This window comes from Anabrus simplex, chromosome 2 (assembly GCF_040414725.1).
Source record: "Anabrus simplex isolate iqAnaSimp1 chromosome 2, ASM4041472v1, whole genome shotgun sequence".
In the NCBI taxonomy this organism is placed as follows: Eukaryota; Metazoa; Arthropoda; class Insecta; order Orthoptera; family Tettigoniidae; genus Anabrus; species Anabrus simplex.
In genome coordinates, this window is record NC_090266.1 from 651,646,045 (window position 1) to 651,671,088 (window position 25,044).

Consider the following 25,044-nt stretch of genomic DNA (forward strand, 5'->3'; position numbering starts at 1 on the left):
GTGAAGGTCCCATACACTGGAGCCATTCTCTAACTGTGGTCTTACCAGAGTCTTATATGACCTCAGCAATTGCTTTAAACAAATCCTATGGGCTGTTTACATTTGATTTACCATTTTCCATTGATCATACCTTTTACAACATGGAGACGAAATTCGTGAAAGCCAGTAATGAAGCAGCAGATTCTTCGAGCGTTGTAGATCATATTGCAAGCTCCCAAAATAATTTAAGTTCGAATGGAAAACCACGATTACCCTGTCCCCACTGTAGCAAACACTACATAAAACTCAATACGCATATAAGTCAATCTCGTCCTGATATTCATCGCAAAATAACAGTACAGAGACAGCCTACCATAAATCACTCTTTTGCTTCACAAAGTGATGAAGCACACAATAACGAAGAATTTCGCTCTCAAAATGAGAGTATAAAACCGGTGGGACCAATAGACGAATATAAAAAGAGCTTGAACTAGTGGATGAAATGAGCATAGATCAGTTCGACAAGTCTGTCGACGAATTTGCTGTTTTCTTAGCCAGAGCCATAGATCTCCTACCAGGTCCTAAACACCCGGCAAAAAAATACTTTGAGGCAAGAAAAATGAAGAGAGATGCAAAGCTACAGAGAACTTACAAGCAACACTCAAATCCACAGAGGGCAACAAATGGAGATAAAGAGACGTTATAAGTACCAATACCAAGAAATGCAGTAATTGTATTTCAACCAGCAAAGAAAAGCCATCAGAAATGCTCTGAACTACCAAATGACTCACTGTACGGCTGATATCGAGGAGATTGAGAATCATTTTTCATCTACTTTTGCCACCCCTAACAACTGTGAACACGAACATTACGACGATCTGCTGACTGAAAGGGAACGCACTGTACAAGACGAAACCTTCGATGTAACGGTGCACAAGGATGAGGTAATCCTGGCTATGAAACGAATGGCTGTGGACACGTCATCCGGACCCAACAGAATTCTAGTCAGAGCTATCAAAGATGACATGGCATCAACTATCATAGCTAAAATTGCTACGATAATGTTACAGACAGGGCATGTTCCATTACCGTTCACAAAGGTGCGCACCATTTTGTTACCTAAAAATGGAGATCCAACAGAACTGTCAGACTGGAGGCCAATCACTATATGTTCAGTCCTTCGTCGTGTCATCAAGAAGGTCTTTGACGCAAGATTAAGGAGTTACATCCAATTTAGCGAACATCAAAGAGGGTTCATCAAATCACCTGGCACCATCATAAACACCGCTTCATTCAGATCTGTGTTAAACTCAGCAAAACATAACAAACAAGATGTTACTCCGGTCTTCCTAGACATAAGCAAGGCTTTTGACGACGTGGGCCATTTACACTTAAGGAAAATGTTAGCTAAGTCAGCTGCGCCAAGCAAGCTGAGCAATATAATTTGCAAGCTTCAGGAGAATAATACAACTCAGATCCAGGCCAATTTCAAGAAAACAAATTCCATTAAATTATGCTGTGGCATAATGCAAGGATCCCCATTTGTCGCCAGTTTTATACAATCTCACAACAGATCACATTTTTCGAGAAATTGGTGAAAAAAGAACTATGTGACACGCATGGTTATTCTCTTACCAATGGACTGCAACCTTTAACAATACTAGGCTTCACAGATGATACGGTTATTGTAGAAAAAAACCGAGACTCTGCAATAGAACTGACGAAACTATCTTTACAAAGGTTTCGCGAACTTGGTCTAACAATAAACCCTGAAAAATCGAAAGTTATTAATATCAGTAGAGGAGAAATAAACGAAGGGCTCATTACATTAAAAATCATCACTCTCTTTTTTGATCCATATTGAAAACAGCGATCTCACTTACTTTACAAAGGGAGTTCATTTATTGTTCCACCTATTCAGTACAATCAGTACCACGTTATGTGGTTAATTAGACATAGAAAATGTAAATATTATGGGGACATGTTTCGCCCTTCTTATTGGGCATCATCTGCCATATTAATTCAATCTTAAAATAAACTTTGTTTAGAGGACAATGACATTTATAATTTGTAAAAATTGAACTGTGATTTCTTATGATATTAACTTTACAGAATAGTGGTTATAAAATATGATGTTGGGACATGACATGTACAACACATGCTAAAATTATTGTAAACTAACTTAAAATCTTGTCTAGAAGAAAATTTGTGTCAATATAAAGTTCTAAAAACGGCACATGATTGGTACTGGAGTGGATCCTCTTTGTTATAAAAGTCAGCATACATTTGCTGGGGCAGTTGTCAATGTAAGTTTTCAATAGACTAAAATGGTTGAAAACTTGATGGTGAATTTTGTTTATATTTTGCGTTCCAACATTGAAAGATTGGCTAAGAGAAAAGGCGAATGTTATGATGTTATCCTCATAAAGTTGATTGGTCTAAAATATTATCTGATATAACCGTTGCAAACAGACGAGTTTTTATTAAAGTATTTGACAGGTTATGTTTGATTTTCACATGAAAATGTAGTCCTTCTAGAAGATGTGAAACATCGATGAATAGAATGTGGTTATATCATATGCCGTATATATATATATCTATCTTACTGTATTAGCAGCGTTCGTCTGTCTGGAGTTCCTACTTCGCATGTTGTAATGATGTCTAAGAAATCACAGTTCAAGTTTTACAAATTATAAATGTCATTGTCCTCTAAACAAAGTTTATTTTAAGATTAAATTAATATGGCTGATGATGCCCAATAAGAAGGGTGAAACATGTCCCCATAATATTTAGATTTTCTGTGTCTAATTAACCACGTAACGTGGTACTGATTGTATTGAATAGGTGGAACAATAAATGTACTCCCTTTGTAAACTAAGTGGGCTCATTACAGTCGAAGAAGGTATGGAAATTAAATGTATTTCGAGGAACGAATGTGTCAAATACTTAGGGAAAAATTATGCAGTTACTATGTTATTTGATTCCATGAAATCAATGACACTCCTTCAGCAGAAACTCACCTCGTTATCATCCTGTCCCTGGCTTCTTCCGGATCAGAAATTTTCAATTCTAAATTCTTCAGTCTGCCCTACGTTGACTTACCAGTTCCTCTGCGTTCCTGCAGGTAAAATACCACGGCGGTTTTTGGAAGATGGTGATAAACTTGATAAGAGTACACTAAAGGAGATCTTATCCCTTCTTACTGACACTCTGGATTCTATGATTTACTCAGATAAACGGTACAAAGGGTTAGGCGTTTTTAGAGCAAGCTGGGAAGCCTTGATTCAGAATATAGACAGCTGCAACATTCTGAAACGGGAGGAGAACCAATATATTGAAGCCACTAGAAACCTAGATGAAGAAATTAACAGATGTTTAACTGAGTTAAATGAAAATGGTAAAACCGAGGATGTGAAGAACAGGCACAGTGAGTATGACACCGAGAAATTCAGAAATAAATTACGAGAATCTGAATTTAAAAAATGGTGCCAGTTGAGAAGTAAAGGTCAGGGAGTGTGTCTGTACAAGGAGTTCCCTCCTGCAAACCGCTGGGTTAGAAACCATGATGGCCTTTCTAGCACGGAGTGGAGGGATGCGCTGAAAATGGCATGTAAAGTTGCACCTGTGAGAGCTGTACCAGGAAGGTCCCTTGATGGTAACCGCTGCAGAAGATGTAGTGAGACTGAAACATTACCTCATGTCTTGGGTTCCTGTGCCTTCGGTGAAGCTCTATGAAACACTAGACATCACAAAATCAGGTCATCCATAGCACAGACGCTCCGTGAGAAAGGATATCAAGTGCATGAGGAAATCCATGGCATCGGAGTAAATGACAGCACGAGAAGGATTGATATGATTGCAATCAAAGGGAAGAAGAATTATATATTAGACCCCACAGTAAGATTCGAAACACACTCCGCTCAACACGACGAAGTGGACCGAGAAAAGAAGTCTATCTACTTGCCTACAGTACTGTATTATAAGAATAAATACAAACTGGACGACATAGAAGTGAGGGGTCTCATGATCGGTGCGAGAGGGACAGTCGCTAAGAAGACGACAGAACTGATGAAGACCTTTTTAACACCAGTACCAAGGAATTCATCGACTGGAGGCTGAAAGTGCTCAGGGGTTCTGTTTTGATACTCAGACACCACTTATACTAGCCAGAATGTGACATAATTTACTTATTTTTATTTTTGAATGAAATTGTTTGTGTATTCTTTGTCTTTGGCAGCCTCCAAGTGGAGGAAGATTTTGAAAAGGAAAAAAATAAAAAAAATTATGGAGGGAATATTCAGCGTACACTAAACTGAGTTATTTTCAAATGACCTTGTACTTCGAATGCCCAGAAGTGACAGTAATGTTTTAAAAATTCTCCTTACCAATACTTTTACAATGTGGAGGTGTCAGTGTAAAAAATTCTATGATTTAAACATTGAAAATTGATGCAGTAATTATAGCATTATTATATTGCATAAATTAGAGTCTATATATTATGAATGATATGAGGATGAGTTTTTCATTTACGTAGCCCCCAAAATTTGGATCTATCCTTTTCTCTGATTTTTATTAGGAATGTTTACCATCTAAATATCCTTCTTGTAATTTTTCAGTCAACCTTGTTAACATTAATGTCACACCCAAATGCTATCAGTAAATTTTGAATTGCTTGATGTGGAGATATGACTCATTTTTTATGGCATGCTGCCTCTAATATAAAACAGTTTGTCCATCTTTAGAATGCTGCCCAGCTTCTGATTATATTTCTTATTGATTTTTGTTTTCAGGAGAGTGATAAACTTAGGGATGAAGATTTATATAAATTTCTCCAAGATCTTAAGCGGCCATGCTCTGTTATGAAGAAATTAAAATGCATTCCTGGCACTTTAAAATTGGATGTTTCTCCTTGCCCTGATGAAGTCAAATACTGCCTAACACCAGAACTTGCCAAGTTAAATCCATATCCTGGTAAGTTGCATAACTCAGCATAGGCAGAGTTGTTATTTTTCTTATATGTTGAACATAATTGATATATGAATTCTTAAGTTGAAGGATAATCAAGAAAAAATTTTTTCCTGAAAATTAGTTGTATAGTTTGCCTTGAACAGCCCGGTAGTATACAGTACCTCATTTTTTCTTGTGAGCGCAAAATTTGCAATATATGGTAATACAACACAGTTATTTTGTTATCACATTTGACTCCCTTTTGTGCATGGTATTGGTACACTTTCTTTCAAAAATATGTATAAATAGAGACTAGTAATTTAAATTCAAAACTAGTTTCTTAAATCCATGTGGGGGCCGATGACCTTGATGTTAGGCCCCTTTAAACAACAAGCATCATCATCAAGCAAGCAAATCCATGTAGGCAGTAAAAAAAAAAAAAAGCAGCAGATAAATCAAGTTTAACTACGAATATGTTTACTTCAAAAAAAGTTTAATGAAATATGAGTTACATGTTCCTATACAGCCTTCTACCTTTAATTTCCATATATGAATCTAGAGATATATTATTTTTATAATAGAAGATTAAAGTTAACACATCTGTCTCATTTGATGTCCTTCAGCAATATGGCTTCAAATAATAGAGAGAGATCATTTATCAAAACAACAGAAGATCATCGTGCACAGCTACTCTGCTGTTCCTGACACTTGTGAACCCTATATGAATTTTAATCTGCTGATGTACCTGATAAGTTAGGGAAAATATCTCAGTATTATTGTGAATAATGACACTAAAATATAATTCTAAGGAAAATATGTTTAATGTAGGCTGTTATTTCTGTAAGATAATGAAAAATTCTTTCTAAACATAAGTGATGTTTGTTCTATAAAAATTACTACAAGCACTGATCTGTGGTTTGGTGTGGAATTTTACAAAATGGGAACCGACACTCTGACCTTGCATTTAACACATTCTAACACATGACTTGCAATTTTTGACTGCATGTCATTAATGCTGACTTGTTGAAGCTATGAGATGATGAAATCAGTCTGATATTTTGCCACGTGGTATCCTGTAAGAAAATGAAAAACCGAGCAAGTGGCTGTGCGGTTTGGGTCATGTAGCTATTAGTTTGCATTCAGGAGATGATGGGTTCTAACCCCACTGTCGGCAGCCCTGAAGATGGTTTTCCATGGTTTCCCATTTTCACACCAGGCATATTCTGGGGCTGAACCTTAATTAAGGCCACGGTTCTGCATTCCCACTTCTAGCCCTTTTTAATCCCTTATTGCCATAAGACCTGTCTTGTGTTGGTACAACATAAAGCAGATAGTGAAAAAAAAGAAAGACATGAAGCTACATAGTTTCACATTTTCTGAGAGTAAATTTTCGAGGACTAAAGAATGCTCGTGTACTTGATATCGATTGTATTTCATTGTAAAGTTGGTGGGCGTTGTCCCATTTGGAGCAGATTCATATACCGGATGAGGTATGATGTCACTATATCTCTCTGGAACTCCAGTTAAGAAATCTGTCTCCCTGATTTTGGATGAAATCGCCATTGTGTACCATGGTATCAGTAAGCCAAGTGAAGTTGCACCACCACATCTAATGCCACTTCCGTAAAGGACTACGTTCTTGTCCATACATACTGCTCCTCCCATGTACCAATTATATGTACATCTACCCCTAGTCCTGTTTCCTGATATGGGAAAAACATAACTTTCTTCAGCTTAACCCAGTTATTTCTGGGGTCACTTGAGCCACCCAGGCTCGTTTCGATTGTGGTTTTTAAGGCCGGATGCCCTTCCTGATGCCACATGATTTTTGGAAAGACAATCTCAACCCAGGATTGACCAGGATTCGAACCGCAGCCTTCCGGGTGGAAAGCCAGCAGCTAAGCCACTAAGCTAATCCTTCTGCTCTATACCATTTGTATACTTCAAACAAATTTCAACAACCTACTGACATACCAATATAAATGGTCCGTTATTGGACATTATAAATTTTCCAGATAACTCATTCCTGGTTGCCAGCGTTTTATCTCCGTGTGCTAAGTTGGGCTCATCAGTTGGTACATAGCACACCTACCAAGACGCATGGCTAGTGCATACCGTGGAGGCCACTGTGTAGGCTACTTGGAGCCACCGGCAGTGCCAATGCACTATGAGAGACTTTGTCTCATTACCAAAAAATTGATGCCTGCTTGGCCATCAGATGATATAGATGCTGATTCCCGTGGGAACCTGAAATATTTGTCCCGAATGAGTAAATTTATAATACCAATATAAGCGGTCCGTAATTGGACATTATAAATTTTCCAGCTAGCTCATTCCTGGTTGCCAGTGTTTCGCCCCGTGTGCTAAGTTGGGCTCATCGGTTGGTACATAGCACACCCACCAAGATGCATGGCTAGTGCATACCATGGAGGCCACTGTGTTTACATTTATATCATGTGATGGCCAAGCAGGCATCAATTTTTTGGTAATGAGACAAAGTCTCTCATAGTGCATTGGCACTGCCGGTAGCTCCAAGTAGCCCACACATTGGCCTCCACGGTATGCACTAGCTATGCATCTTGGTGGGTTGTTATGTACCAACTGATGACCCCAACTTAGCACACGGGGGCAAAACGCTGGCAACCAGGAATGAGTTAGCTGGAAAATTTATAATGTCCAATAATGGACCATTTATATTGGTATTATAAAATTACTCATTCGGGACAAATATTTCAGGTTCCCTATGGGAATCAACATCTATATCATCTGATGGCCAAGCAGGCATCAGTTTCTTGTAATGAAACAAAGTCTGTCATAGTGCATTGGCACTGCCGGTGGCTCCAAGTAGCCTACGCAGTGGCCTCCATGGTATGCACTAGCCATGCGTCTTGGTGGGTGTGCTATGTACCAACTGAGGAGCCCAACTTAGCACACGGGGGCGAAACACTGGCAACCAGGAACGAGTTAGCTGATAAATTTATAATGTCCAATAATGGACCATTTATATTGGTATTATAAATTTACTCATTCCGGACAAATATTTCAGGTTCTGTATGGGAATCAACATCTATATCATCTGATGGCCAAGCAGGTATCAATTTTTTGGTAATGAGACAAAGTCTCTCATAGTGCATTGGCACTGCCGGTGGCTCCAAGTAGCCTACGCAGTGGCCTCCGCGGTATGCACTAGCCATGCGTCTTGGTGGGTGTGCTATGTACCAACTGATGAGCCCAACTTAGCACACGGGGGCAAAATGCTGGCAACCAGGAATGAGTTATCTGGAAAATTTATAATGTCCAATAACAGACCGTTTATATTGGTATTATAATTATAAATTTACTCATTCGGGACAATTATTTCAGGTTCCCTGTGGGAATCAACACCTATATCACGACCTGCTGACATCCTCTTCTTTCCAGCTTGACTGTATCTGCCTACATTACTAGCAGGATATATGCCATGACAGTTTGAAAGTACAGAAGCAACTACATTGTCTACTGAGTGAGCCACAGTAAGCCCTTCTTCTTTACTCTGAGCATTTTCAAAATTACCTATTTTCATTTTCTTAATTTCCCTTCACGGTGTGGGAGGACCGTATTTAGGGATTCGATTTTCATGCATTTTTCCTTTGCAGCCGAATCCTTAGACGTGAAAATGGTTTGCCAGATTCAACCTTGTGAATTAATTATCAAAACAAAATTTCAGTGGCAGCTTCTAAATGCCATTAGGCAGCTGGTCAGTCATTGCTACCAAATGCACTGCAGTTTTACCAAAATCAATTTCGTACTACTCATTTTGTGAAGGGATTTTTACCCTGAGAGACTTCAAAGGACAGGAAACCAAATATCCATCTACAGTATCCAGGTACCACATCTTGTATCTGAATGTAATAGACTCCCTCTGATGGGCTGCTTGCAGCTGTCTCTCCCATAATAAGGGATCGCATTCATCGTCTACTAAATTTCCTTCTATTCTGAAATGGCATGATGAACCATATCATTACGAATGTCGGTTGCACTCTTCCAGAATCTCTTCTCGCCAGGCACTTCATTATACCACTCAGTAGTAAAATACCAATGAATACCTGCATTTCCTCAGGTGTTATGTTTGGGTCTGCTTATTTTTACAGAGAGTGTAGTGAGTTGCCTAGGCGCACAATAGCAAATGTCATAATTAGATGGAAAAAAATACCACCTATGAGCTGGACCCATTTTCTTCAGCTCCTTCCTTTGTTGTGCATCCTTAGCAAGGAATCAGACTGAAAATGACCATCCTTACTTTCTTCATTGCGAACTACTATGGCAAGTGTGCACAATTTTGCCCTGGAAAATTGTCTACTTAACCTCCTCCATCCTCATCTGCAGAATCTTCATCAGAATATACAGCCACATCTGGTGGTTCATTGTATATGTCCCTTACGTTTGCATTTCTTTCTTCTGGTATTTCTGATACTTGTGTCAAAGCAAGGCCACTGAAGAGGAAAGAAAACTAGACAAATTATTGTTACCATGCTTTAATTTTTTAGATGCACTGAAATGCTTAAAATATGTAATAGCATCTATATAGAGACCATACTCTTACATATACAACATGTTACTTCCCACAAATTCAGTCCTTAATATAAAAAATGGAAACAATATAATACATGAAATGCTACTGTGAAGGATATGTGGCATCATATGGTACCAACAAACATTTTTTAGTAATGTACCATAACCGGATTAATACTGATATAATGGGGCATTATCAATCATTCAGCCACTTTTCTGAAACGGGAGCCTTCCCGTGAAATTGCAACAGCAATGAATCCACTCTGCGGCGTATAAACAAAGGAAACATTTTAGGCTAGCTGAATGAGCGCTGAGAATATATGCAGATCTGGTCCACAGTTCACTTGGTGCAGTCGTGAAGAAGTGTGGAATTTATTAAATTATTGTTGTCATCACAAAGTTCAGTTTCAGAACATCACATACCAAACACAGACGGTAAGTTGATATTGTAATCCTATCAACTGTTATTTGCTATCGTACCAAGCATTTGTTTGAATTTCTGGATTATACTGTTTTAAAATTACGAAGTTGTCATGGTGAGGACATATGAAGAAACTGAGACTGGAAGTTAGAGAGTGCAGTAAAAGCTGTTCATCAGGGGAAAACGAGTATCTGGAAAGCATCCAACTGGTTTGCTATGCTACCATAAACAATACTTAATGGTGCATTGAAGAACAGATTCACACAAGGTGGGCGCACCAACAGCATTAACCAGCGAGGAGGAAAGCACTCTTGTCAAAGGGCTGCTGCTATGTGCCAGGCGGGGTTTGCCGCTGAGAAGGAACGATATGCGTAATATTGTCCAGGGTTATCTGAACCATGCTGGGAAGGTTGAGAAAGGGTTTGCAAAATACCACCCTGGGTTAGAATGGATTCATGGTTTTCTGAGGAGGAATAACAAACTCATGGTGAGAATCAAGGAGAATACCAAAAGAGCCTGGGCAACTGTTATGAGAGATATTGTCATAGATTATTTTCATAACCTGCAAAACACACTGGAAGGAGTTCATCTCAAATATTATAAATTATGATGAAACAAATTTCTGTGATGACCCAGGCATGCGACAATAGTAGTGAAATGTGGGATCAAAAATCTATAGAGAATTTTAGACTTACCAGAAACGAATATCAGTGTTATGGTGACCGCAGCTGCAGAGGGTTAGTGTTGCCACCATTCACTATCTACAAAAGTAAGCACCTTGTAACTGTACAAGAATATGAACTCCAGATTTATTAGGTTGGAAAATTTTCGTAAATTAATTTGTTATTTGTTGTGAAAATTGTGTGATTTTATTAAGTTCATGTGTAAGAATGTAGTATCATATGAAGGATTTATAGTTAGGGAATGTGGAAAATTTATATTATTATATTTTGTATAACTTGTAATTTTGGGAGAAAATCTGCACATGTAGAATAGTGGTGAATATTGCTGAAGATTGTGTAACATGGGAAACAGTGGCTGTATTAGGAAAGACAGTTGAAGTTGATTGAATGTGTAGTAACAAGTAGATTGAAAACCTGGTGTGCATTTGGGACATAGAAGCTGAAGATAGTGATGCATCAGGGTAGAAGGAACCTTTGATAGTGCTGATATTACCTATTGACTGCAATATGAAGATTTGAAGCTTCCATGTAATCTATACATATATTTATATATTATTGTTCTACAATACCGGTTTCGACCTTGTGAAGGTCATCTTCAGCCGACAATCATAACATACAATTAAAACATCACAATAAGAATGTCACATGGTATGGGTGAAAACATAGTCATTACAATTGTTCTAGTTTAAATAATCATCTACAATAACTGATCTGTCTGTCTGTTAGGTCATCAGCCCAGGGGCTGGTTGGATCCTCAAATAGCACCACCAAAGGTTATGCGGTCATAAGGAGACCCCAAAAACCAATGGCAGCACCAAAATGAGGCATACTAGGCAAGATGAGGAGTGAGGTAGTTTGCCATTGCTTTCCTCACTTGGTCAGAAAGTACTATTGCAGCATGACTGACCCTATGAGCAGCACCTTTCATAAAACTCAGATGCACTAGTCATGCTCTGAATGTCATTACTCAGCACTACTCATACCTCAGCAACTTCCATATTGTCACAGCCATGGATGTTGACTGGGACTTTGGTGGAAGCTGCACTTTACTCTGGCCTGTGCCAAGAGATGGATGCGAAAGTACTGTATCCATCAAGAAGTGACAGCAGGCAGCAATAACTGATATAATAATTAAAAACTTAACATTATTATATGTACATGAATGATGTATGTTAAAATACTTTCTTAAGTTATAAAGGTGTCGCATATTATGGATCAAAACGTTATTAAATGTTTTTCGTCATATCTTCGTCTACGTTAATCGGTATGAGAGTTAAAACTTTGCAATACTATTATGTGCACAGGTGATATATGTTGAATATACAATATTCTTGAATTGTGCAGTGTCCACTGTTCCACATTGAATCTTATGGCTAGACGAATAAAACATTTTGAAGTACAGATTAATTCTTGCGGCGTGTTGTATATGCGACTATGTTATATGATCAGCTATGTTAAGTGATCAGTCCCTAGACTGGTTTGATGCAGCCCTTCATGCCACCCTATCCTGTGCTAACCTTTTAATTTCTACGTAACTACTGCATCCTATATCTGCTATAATCTGCTTGTCATATTCAAACCTTGGTCTACCCCTACTGTTCTTACCACCTACACTTCCTTCAGAAACCAACTGCACAAGTCCTGGGTGTTCTAAGATGTGTCCTATCATTCTATCTCTTCATCTTGTCAAATTTAGCCAAATCGATCTCCTCTCACCAATTCGATTCAGTATCTCTTCATTCGTGATTCAATCTATCCATCTCACCTTCAGCATTCTTCTGTAACACCACATTTCAAAAGCTTCTATTCTCTTTCTTTCTGAGCTAGTTATCGCCCATGTTTCACTTCCATACAATGCCATGCTCCACACGAAAGCCTTCTAAAACATCTTTCTAATTCCTATATCAATGTTTGAAGTGAGCAAATATATTTTGTTAAGAAAGCTCTTACTTGCTTGTGCTAGTCTGCATTTTATATCCTCCTTACTTCTGCCATCGTTTGTTATTTTACTACCCAAGTAACAATATTCATCTACTTTCTTTAAGACTTCAATTTCTAATCTAATATTTCCTGCATCACCTGCCTTCGTTCGACTGCACTCCATTACCCAAGACTTCATCCATACCATTCAGCAGCTTCTTGAGGTCTTCTGCAGTCTCAGATAAAATAACAATATCATTGGCAAATCTCAAGGTTTTGATTTCCTCTCCTTGGATTATGATTCTCTTTCCAAATTCCTCTTTGATTTCCTTTACTGCCTGTTCTATGTAAACATTGAAAAGGAGGGGGGACAAACTGCAGCCTTGCCTCACTCCTTTCTGGATTGCTGCTTCTTTTTCAAAGCCCTCGATTCTTATCACTGCAGACTGATTTTTATACAGATTGTAGATAATTCTTCATTCTCGGTATCTGATCCCAATCACTTTCAGAATCGTAAATAGCTTGGTCCAATCAATATTATCAAATGCCTTTTTTAGATCTACGAATGCCATGTACGTGGGCTTGTCCTTCTTGATTCGATCCTCTAAGATCAGACGTAAAGTCAGGATTGCTTCACGTGTTCCTACATTTCTTCTGAAGCCGAATTGATCTCCCAACTCAGCATCATTCTTCTGTAAATAATTCGTGTTAAAATTTTGCAGGCATGAGATACTAAACTAATGGTGCGGTAGTTTTCACACCTGTCAGCACCGGCTTTCTTGGGAATAGATATAACAACATTCTGCCGAAAATCGGATGGGACTTCTCCTGTCTCATACATCCTACACACTAAATGGAATAACCTTGCCATGCTGCTTTCTCCTAAGGCAGTCAGTAATTCAGAAGGAATGTCATCAATTCCAGGTGCCTTGTTCCTATTTAGGTCGCTCACAGCTCTGTCAAACTCTGACCTCAAAATTGAGCCTCCATTTCATCAGCATCAACAGCCTCTTCTTGTTCCAGAACCAAATTATCTACATCTTTACCTTTATACAACTGTTGTATATGTTCTTGCCATCTTTCTGTTTTGCCTTCTTTCCCTAGAAGTGGCTTTCCATCTGAGCTCTTAATATTCATACACCTAGATTTCCTTTCTCCATTGGTTTCCTTGATTTTCCTGTATGCACCATCTACCTTTCCCAGGACCATACAACCTTCGACATCCTTGCACTTCTCCTTCAGCCATTCTTCCTTAGCTACCTTGCATTTTCTATCCACTTGATTCTTTAATCGCCTGTATTCTTTTCTGCCATCTTCATTTCTAGCATTCTTGTATTTTCTTCATTCATCAATCAGGTCTAGTATCTCCTGAGTTATTCACTGATTCTTAGTTGATCTTTCCTTCCTTTCTAACATATCTTCAGCAGCCCTACTGATTTCATTTTTCATGACTATCCACTCTTCCTCTATTGTGTTTCCTTCAGCCTTTTCATTTAGCCCTTGTGCCACATGTTCCTTGAAACAATCCCTCACACTCTTTTCTTTCAACTTGTCTAGATCCCATCTTTTTGCATTCTTTCCTTTCTTCAATTTCCTCAACTTCGGATGGCATTTCATGACCAACAAGTTGCGGTCAGAGTCCACGTCTGCTTCTGGGAAAGTTTTGCAATCCAACACCTGGTTTCTGAATCTCTGCCTAATCATAATGAAGTTTGTTTGATACCTTCCAGCGTCTCCAGGTCTCGTTCACATATACAGCCGTCGTCTGTGGTGTTTGAACCAAGTATTGGCAAGGACTAAATTATGATCAGTGCAGAATTCAACCAGCCGAGTTCCTCTTTCGTTTCTTTGTCCCAATCCGAATTCTCCTACTGTATTACCTTCTCCTCCTTGGCCTACCACTGAATTCCAGTCTTCCATCACAATTAGATTCTCGTCACCTTTTACATATTGTATTAAGTCTTCTATCTCTTCATATATTCTTTCGATTTTCTCATCATCTGCTGAACTAGTAGACATATAGACCTGCACTATTGTGGTGGGCATTTGTTTGGTGTCTATTTTCACGACAATAATTCTTTCACTATGCTGGTCATAGTAGCTTACCCGCTGCCCTATTTTCTTATTCATTATTAAACCAAATCCTATTTCCCCGGTTTGATTTCGTGTTGATAATTCGGTAGTCGCCTGACCAAAAATCCTGTTCTTCCTGCCAACGTACTTCACTTACACCAACTACATCTAACTTCAGTCTATCCATCTCCCTTTTCAGATTCTCTAACCTACCACAATGATTCAAACTTCTAACATTTCACGCTCCGACTCGCAGAATGCCAGTATCCATCTTCCTGATGATCGCCCCCTCTCGTGTAGTCCCCACCCGGAGATCCGAACGGGGGACTAGATTACCTCTTTAATATTTTACCTGGGAGGAAGCCATCATCAGTATATCATTCATACAGAGAGAGCTGCATGGTCCTATGGAGTTAGTTATGTCTGTAGTTTCCTGTTGCTTTCAGCCGTGTAGCAGTATCAACACAGCTAAGCCATGTTGAGTATTATTACAATGCCATATCACTTGATCATCTAGACTGCCGCCCTTGTAACTTCTGAAAGGCTGCTACCCCCGTTTCGATGAACTATTCGTTAGTCTGGTCTCTCAACAGATACCCATCCAATATGGTTGCACCTGCGGCTCGGCTATCTCTGTCATTGGGACATGCTAGCCTCCCCACCGCGGCAAGGTCACATGATTCATAGGGGAGGGTATAATTCATAACTAATAATAATAATAGGGAGGATAGAAAGAATGTTTTAAAGAAAGAATCGGAACATTCAATGTTGAGTTCAAACTTGAAAGCAAACTTTATTTGGTGACTCAATCTTACAAAAGACAGATAATTGTGTAAGTGAGTGTGCAGTTATTGTGCAAATGTACGATGTCACATGTAAGAGACCCAGGGAGAGCTTTCAAACTTTTCTAGAATGTCATGTGAAATTGAAATGTGACAGGGAGGTCCCATGCTAAGGAACCAATCAAGGGGCAGTGATACTGTGACGTGTACGAGTGACTAATCTTTGCCAGTCTGATTATGTGCTCCCAAGTCTCCAACCTGCCTTGATTTCCAAATCACGACAGATGTTGTCTGTACCTTTCCCTGTGTAAATACAGTAAAACCTGGTTAATTCGAATTCGTTGGGACTCAAAAATCGGACTTCGAATTACGTGATTTCGAATTAACCGCCAATTCGCAATTTAGAAGTACCAACCCTCGCTGCGTTACAAAATATTCTAAGGCCCATCACTGCATGCAGTTAACCTTGATTCACAGTTTATACCTTTCAAATGTCATGAAAAAAGAACTATTTCCAAAATGTATCCAAGAAGGTGCATTTACAGTATTCAAATAATGGACTTGGATATCCCGCTGGCAAACATAACCTCACGCAACGAAAGAAAAATATCACACAATTCAAAGAAGAGGATAAATTATGCTGGTTCTCCTGTGCATATGCATTATTTTATGAATTTCTGTACTGTTTGCATTTTTAGATGCTTTGTACTAGCATAGAAAGTGCCCGACGCCCAGAACATTGTGGCTTGTCGAATGTCGATCTTTCCTATGACGAGGGGATACGGTTTCTCGCTTCAATGTGCATTCCAACTAGAGTTGGGTCGTTCATGAACTAACTAGTTCATTTGAACGACTCGTTTATTTGAACTAGTACGAGTTCGTTCAAATAATTTGAACGAGTCGTTCACGCGAGCATACAGCATATTAAAGCATATTAAAGGAGGACGAAGATGTAAGCAAGCACCATCTATTGTAAAACTTACGTACTAGCTCAAGTCCGGCACGGAATACTCTTGCGCCGCTGGTGCTGTTGCTAAGATAGCTTTACCTAGTTCATTTGAACGACTTCGTTCATTTGAACGAAATGTCGCGAAGGGCTGCTTCCATGAAGACAGCACAAATGAACTACCTCGTTCATTTGAACGAAATGCCGCGAGAGCACAAATGAACTACCTCGTTCATTTGAACGAAAATTAAGCACGCACGCAAATGGCCACTGGCGTGCTGTGTTAATGATCACATGACAGCACATTTCTCAACTGGTGATGGAGCAGGAAGAAGAGTTATGAAAAATTAGAAAGTTTATCTGTCTCTCGTAGATGCCTTTTCTCCACCTAGGGAGGCTGGCGGCACCGCTGGGCACTGGACAGTTGTTTTCTGTTTGTGCTAGGCGCTCTGCAAGACGATGAAGTACCAAGTTCATAGAATGTCGTACTAGCCGCCTAGCTTTGTAACTGAGCGCATGTTGGTTTGAGTCCGGTCCTATGCAAGATACTGCAACCATACCACCCACGCCTTTTTAGTCTAGAGCCAAATGCCACCTCATCTAGAAAACGAAGAAAAATAAACTTCAAAGTGACGGGTGAGCAAAAGCTCTTTCGACGATGCAAGGATCAACTGCACTCCTCCGTTCCAAAGAATCAAACCAATGGCCTACCAGGGCCATGGTGCGTTCGCGACAAAAGATCATAATATAACACTTAACTAACTTAAAGGCATAAATGAACGGAGGGAAATTTAGGATGCAATATTTTTCCGGCAAAATGACAATAAAAGAAAAGTTTAAAAACCTATTTATTATTCCTTGATAAAATCACGAATAATTGAACTTAACCTGAATAATTATACTATAATGAAAATAAAATATACAATATCCGATGGACTAAATACAAATTTGGAGATGTCACTCCTTTCATTAAGAAAATATAATAATTCATGCTTGTTAATATTTATCGATTAAATTTCGAAGTTGTTTGTTCCATTCCCTTTTTGACATGACAATAAGTGTTACATTAAATAATCGGTACAAAATCCTTTTTAAGAACAGAAATATCCTTGTAAATGCGACGGATCTTATTACAAGCTTAGAAGAAACAATTATCTATGCGAAAAATTGGAGACAACTTGGAGTGGTCGCCTAACTAATTAATTATACTACTAAATAAATAAACAAAGAATAAACGAACACTAGTGGATAAAATCATAATCATCAAAATAAGATTTGACTGATGTTGGGTCCAGAAATCGAACCCACATCACAATGACTCCGATGACAACGAGACAGAACCCGTTTTGGAATCCAAACAAAGAGGACGTTTTATAGGGTTCGTCCTCCCAGCTCTTTAACAGATAAAAAGGACAATTATCATCTTAGAGCAATTTTTTCCCGTGGATAAAGGCAGTAAATAGCTTCTCTCTCAAACAGCTGGTTCATACTCCCCTTAAAACTGCCGAGCTTTAAACAACGTAGGAGGTGGGGTGGGGTCGAGGCTGTGTGGTTTGCCATTCAAATACAGGAATACGAAGACGTACACAAGTACCATCTGTTGTAAAACTTACGTACTAGCTCGCGTGCGGTACGGAAAACTACCTCTGCTCACGTCGCTAGTGCTGTTGCCAAGAGAGTTCATAATAAACTACATCGTTCATTTGAACGACGTGCCACGAGAGCTGTTTCCATGGAGACAGCACAAATCAACTACCTCGTTCGTTTGAACGAAATGCCGCAAGAGCACAAATGAACTACCTCGTTCATTTGAACGACAAAATAAACTCGCACAAAAATGGCCAATGGCGTGCCATGTTAATGGTCACGTGACAGCACATTTCTCATCTGCTCATGAACTACCTCGTTCATTTGAACGACTCAAGGCGATGAACGGTATCGAATGAACTAGTTCAAGCAAATGAACTGACTGGACCCATCCCTAAGCACAAATGAACTACCTCGTTCATTTGAACGACAAAATAAGCTCGCACAAAAATGGCCAATGGCGTGCCATGTTAATGGTCACGTGACAGCACATTGCTCATCTGCTCATGAACTACCTCGTTCATTTGAACTAGTTCATTTGAACGACTCAAGGCGGTGAACGGTATCGAATGAACTAGTTCAAGCAAATGAACTGACTGGACCCATCCCTAATCCCAACGCACTACACACTTGTACGATTCCCCGGCTGGCACTTTCTCCTTTAAAACCATATGATCGTTTGGGCACGCATTAAAATAAAGTAATGCAGTTTCATCGGCAATGACAATATTGTTCGGTGCCTACGAATTTATTATATGAGCCACGTTGTTTTTTTTTTTTTTGTCAACTGTCGGCATCGCCAGTGTTCGCGGATTCTGTTTTCCCGCACACTGCCCGTTGCGTGATATTACGGCGTTCCTTAAAAGTTTGAATACAAAAGAATTCCGATTTCATTCAACTTAGTAATCATGAAGCGCACTGTAGATCCACCGAAGTGAGTGTAAATGCGGAAAGCTACGGTACCACTCCACGTTCCGGAACACGCATTCTATTATGACGCGGATAAATTTCGAGTTGAAATTACTCTGTAACATACTACTGTTATAAAATGTAAAGGCAGTTTCGAATTAAAAGTCTAAATTTCGGTAATGGGGCCGACATTGTACTTCGAATTACGAATTATCCGTATTTCGAATTAAACCATTTAAATAACATGCAAAACTGTATCTCATGTTTCCGGGAACGAGACCTTCTTCGAATTAGGCGAGATTTTGAATTAACCGATTTCGAATTATCGAGGTTCTACTGTACTGCTATCGTAAGGATATCCAGTCCCACTTTCACAATTAGTTTAATTAGCTTAATTCGAGAGAAAAGTGTACCGGAAAGAGAGATTCACTATCATAAACCAATAGTGGAGCTCTCGAGGGTGACAGGAAGAGCATCACACACCAAGGGATGCATTATATTGCACATAGGGGATTCCTCCCCTTAATTTCATGTTGTCGGAGATGAATTTCGGCTTCCGTCAGATGACCTCATAGGAAGAGACTTTCTACAGGAGAGCATAATTAATTACTGAGATGGGTACATAGAGATTTTCGACTGAAGGTACCCAGTGGGCTTAAGTGTACAGGAAATATATCAGATAAGTATTGCTAAAAGGGGTAATTTGAGTGCACCGTAGAATTCGGAATACGAGGTCAGAAGAAGCTGCTTCGATTTCTACTGGATACTGGGAGTGAAGTATCCCTTATAAAGAAACAGGTAGTGCCAAGGGAAGCCATGATTGTTAGTGAGCCTGCCCTCAAATTAAAAGACGTAAGTTCAGAGAGAATCAGAACTAAGGGCACTGTAAGGCTTCCAATAGGAGAGTCGAATGTAGATTTTCTCATAGTGGGTGACGATGTACAGCTCAAGTATGGCAGAATTATAGGCAGAAATATACTCCACGACAGTACAATACATTTTAAAGAGGGTTATGTCATACTAAAGGGCGATCAACTCCTCATAACCATGAAAACCGCTCATGTCCACACGATCTGTCTCAAGCCTAGAACAGAGACGATTGTTGAGGTGAGAACAGACAAAAGAGTGTAACTGAAAAGAAAGAAATTCTGCCAGGGGTATACATAGCGAGTTGTTTAATGAAGGCACGAGATCACAAGGCAGTAGTGAGCGTGCTTAACACAAGGGATACTGAAGTACGCTCTGTACAAGAGATCGAACCCATCACAGTCTCAGAGCAAGCTGAACGAATGAAAGTGAACCAGATGACCCAAGTAAAACATGAGAACACAGAGTCTTGAGAACAAAGGCTGATAGACCAATTAAGAGTTGACCATTTGGCACCCAAAGATAGAGAAGAGTTATATGCTATTTGTGCATCATATAGTGACATTTTTCATTTAGAATGGGATAAATTAACCTACAGTGATGCGTTACAACACAAAATCAGGGTCAGGGAAAATAAACCTCCAGTTAATGTGAGACCCTACAGATTGCCTGAGGCTGAAAAGGAGGAGATTCCAAGGCAACTTGACAAGATGTTGGAGGACGAAATAATCATGCCTAGTACCAGTGCATGGTCTGCACCATTAATCATTGTGCCAGAAAAAGGGACGCTTCAGGGAAGCAAAAATACCGCATTTTCATAGATTTTTGAAAATTGAATGAAGTGACGACAGGAACAGTATTTCCAGTACCTCTCATATCAGAGCTCTTAGATGCTTTAGGGAACGCATGTTACTTCTCTACTATGGATCTAGCATCAGGGTATCATCAGGTGTTAATAAGGCCAGAGGACCATGAAAATACGGCATTCTCAGCCTTAGGGCAGCATTACAAATACTTGTGTATGTCAATGGGACTTAAGGACGCACCTAGTACTTTTATGAGGCTGATGACGACAGTGATGTCAGGCCTAAATGGTGTGAAATGCCTGATATACATGGATGATATTTTAACATACGGGTGATATTTTAACATACGGGAACTCAATTGAAGACCATAATCAGGAATTGCGGGAAGTGTTCCAGAGGCTCAGGGAACACCAGCTAAATTTACAGCCATACAAGTGTGAATTTCTGTGAACAGGGGTGGCATTCTTAGGCCACGTAATTACCGAGCATGGAGTTTTACCAGCTGAGCGAAAGGTTGAGGCAGTAAGGAATTTTCCTAGGCCTACAGCCACGAAACAGTAGAAAGGATTTTTAGGCTTGAGTGGGTATTATCGGAAATTCATACCTGAGTATAGTAAAATCGCAAAACCTCTGTATGAACTCCCAAAAAAGAATGCCCCCTAATGTATGGACAGACAAGCAGGAGATGGCCTTCAATGTCTTGAAACAAAAGTTGACCGAAAAGCCCATAATACAATACCCAGACTTTGAAAGGCCATTCATCCTAATTACAAATGCGAGTGGTGAAGCTCTTGGAGTAGTTTTATCACAGGGTGAGCTAGGGAAAGATATGGCTGTAGCATATGTGAGTAGGACTCTGAATAAACCAGAGAAAAACTACTCGGTTACAGAGAAAGAATTACTTGCAGTTTGAATGGGGTGTAACATATTTTAGACTGTAACTGTTCGGATGGCACTTCACCGTAGTGACCACAAGCCACTGAAATAGGTATTCAGTGCCCAAGACACGTCATCCAGATTAATAAAGTTCAGGCTAAAGTTAGCTGAATATGATTTCATGATAGTGTACAAGATGGATAAAATGAACATGAATGCTGATGCATTGAGTAGAATTCCCGTTGTGCCTACAGGAGCAGTGCAAATGGTGAATTCAAAGAGAATTAAATCGCAAAGAACAGCTGAAACAGATGAAACCGAAAAGGCGAATAATGAGTGGAATTATCTCGAGGACGCGGAAGCAGATAGGTCAGGAAAGGAGGTACGAACCAAAGACTCGAACTCCGAGGAAGCAATAGCAGAGGAGAATGAGTCCGGGGAAGAAGAAAGTTCACCTGCTAGTGAGCGAAAGGACTTAACTGAAGAGCAGAAGTTGGCAATATTAAGTGATGCCCATACGTCCCCTCTAGGCGAACATCAAGGGATCACGAGAACACTAGCGTGAATTAAAGATGTATTACAGTGGCCAAATATGAAGAAGGATGTAGAGACATTTATTTGCTCTTGTCCTTCATGCCAGAAAAATAAAATTACAGGTCCACAGGTTAAAGCACCAATGCTTATAACAGACACACCTAGTACGGTGTTTGAAAAGGTAGCAATCAATGTTGTGGGACCATTACCAGTTACGGCAGAGAAAGGAAATAGGTACATACTCACCTGCCATGACCAACTATTGAAATATTTAATTGCCACTCCGATGGTCAGTCAGGAAGCTTATACTGTGGCAAAAACACTAGTGATAAGTGTAATCAGTATATTCGGGATTCCTAATCCAATTTTGATGGACATGAGAAGTAATTTCATGAGCCAAACCTTCAAGAGGTTATGTAAAATCTTGAGAATTGAAAACGTCCATACAACAGTATTTAGGCCGCAATCAAATGGGAGTGTAGAGCAATCACACCACATAATCATAGAATATTTGCGCCACTACGTGTGCAAGGATCAAAACGATTGGGATGAATACTGGCCAACAGCTACTTTTGTGTATAACACTTCAAAATATAGCAATACAGGGTTCACGCCATATGAATTAATATTCGGGTGAAATGCGTAAGTTGCAAGAGAACCACGAAATTGCACGAAAGACTCTAATTCAGAGCAAAGAGAAAGAGAAACAGAGGTATGATAAAACACAACATGAGATAACCTTTCAAGTTGGTGACAGGGATGAAACCTTGAGGCGTGGAAGATCCAGGAAGCTTGAAAAACCCTACAGAAGTCCCTACGAGATAGAACAAATTGACGGTATAAACTGTTTGTTAAAAATTAATAAGAAGGGGAAACTAATCAATGTGCATAAAAATAGGTTAAAACTATATGTGTAATGGGTCGAAGAATAAGTCAGAGGGTTGAGAATTGGCTCCATTTCAGGCCGCGGTAGGTACACTTCTCACTACCCCAACGGCATTTTGGATATAGCGATGACTGGTGGTAGGGTTAATATGAAATACCCCGCCAAGTCACGTCCTAAATTTCACGGGAAGGATTTAGAGATTCGAACCTGCAGCACAGTGCATGCTATTGTAACACCCGTCAGAAAGGTTGTGGTTCATAAGAGCCCCAACCTAGATGTCAATCTCACATTTAGGGAGACAAGATCAAGGGTCCGATCCCATAGAGTAGTAATGAAGAGGAAGATATGATAATTTAACGTGTGCATGTGACAAGGTGAACAGAAAAACTCCAGCCCAATTAAAGTGAAAATTATAGCCATACTATGATGTGAGAGAAGGTTTGCAGAATAAGGAATTACGATATTGAAAAGAGCGATTAAGTGACTGCTTATTACAAGTCATGGCTAACATAATCGTATTCCAGTAGATCAAGGGAGACCGTAGCCCTGCTGGTAGTAAACACGGCATGCCTTGCCACTGATAAGAGCTCGAGTCGAACAAACTTGACCTCAGCAATTGTGTATATGGGAGCGAAATGACATAATGACCCAACAGGGGTAGACAAGTTGGAACAGCTATATGAACTATGGTGGTGTCTGCACTTAGCAACACCACGTGCGGGACATGAACCCTGACATGGGAATCGTTCATTAGGGCGATACTAATGTACATCGTACGCACATGGTGAGCATAACCCCACATTAGAAGTGAGTTACTATTACAGTGTTTGTAGTTCGGTAAATTACAAATTTTGCATAAATATAGTATTCCTACAGTACAGTGCAATGGAAACTTTTCTTTACAGGTCATCCCGTAAGAAACAAGAGGGTGGTCTACGCCCCACATTCAAGATGTATTGAATAGTTTGTGTAGTAATTATAGTACATTTTTTGGGAAAAATAGCTGGGGAAGCCTCCGTGGCTCAGACGGCAGCGCGTCGGCCTCTCACCGCTGGATACCATGTTTCAAATCCCGGTCACTCCATGTGAGATTTGTGCTGGTGGACAAAGTGGAGGCGGGACAGGTTTTTCTCCGGGTACTCCAGTTTTCCCTGTCATCTTTCATTCCAGCAACACACTCCCTTATCATTTCATAGCATCTATCACTCATTAATATAAATCACTTTGGGAGTGGCAACCCCATCGTAATAACAGCCTATATCTGCTTCATTTATTACATCCCTGACCCGGTCAAAAGACTGGAAAACAGGTTGTAGGTTTTCATTTTTCAGCTGGGGAAGAATTGGATTTTCAGGTGACTCCTTATGAGAAAACTCCGGGCATATATTTCAAAGATGAGGGAAACGTACAAGGACATATTCTGAGTCATGGCCCTCTTTGTGCTCAGATGGCTGGGACTATACAATCCACCGTGGTCCCTAACCCGTTAGAGGAGAGGTCCTCACTTGGACTATGTGTAAATAGGGTAGCATCCTGCTTCACAAATTTACCAAGCTCAGAGCATTTTAAGCAAGCCTCGGACCTATGGGAGTAACGGAGTCCCATACCCATTTGACAGGCGAGGGACTCCTTGGAAACAACTTGGCGAACGAAATGGAATTCGATGGGGAGCTATCCATATTAATGGGGCTTATGGAAGAAAGAAAGTAGAACTGGCTGAGTCAGCAAAGAGCAAATAATATGGGTAGATTTGGCAGTTGGAGGAATTAGGACTAGAATTGTCTCAGTGTGTTCACCATGTGAGGGTGCAGATGAGGATGAAGTTGACAAGTTTTATGAAGCATTGAGTGACATCGTAGTCAGGGTCAACAGCAAGGATAGGATAGTTCTAATGGGTGATTTTAATGCGAAAGTTGGAAATAGAACTGAAGGATATGAAAGGGTGATTGGTAAATGTTGGGAAGATATTGAAGCTAATGGGAATGGGAAGCGTTTGCTGGACTTCTGTGCTAGTATGGGATTAGCAGTTATGAATACATTCTTCAAGCATAAGGTTATTCACCGCTACACATGGGAGGCTAGGGGTACCAGATCCATAGTAGACTATATCTTAACCGACTTTGAATTCAGGAAGTCTGTTAGGAATGTACGAGTCTTCAGGGAATTTTTCGATGATACAGACCACTATCTGTTCTGTAGTGAACTAAGTATCTGTAGGCCTAGGATAGAGAAAGTGAAATCTGTCTGCAAACGAATAAGGGTAGAAAATCTCCAGGA

The 25,044-nt window shown here is 39.7% G+C and overlaps 1 protein-coding gene across 1 annotated transcript in view; it reads left to right on the forward strand.

The window, feature by feature from the left end:
* Window positions 1-25,044, forward strand: part of Zir (Zizimin-related) — a 541,699-nt gene that overhangs the window by 163,896 nt on the left and 352,759 nt on the right. Inside the window, exon 10 of the mRNA XM_067141133.2 lies at window positions 4,770-4,950. Coding sequence (XP_066997234.1) covers window positions 4,770-4,950 — 181 coding nt within the window. The remainder of the gene's footprint in view (window positions 1-4,769; window positions 4,951-25,044) is intronic.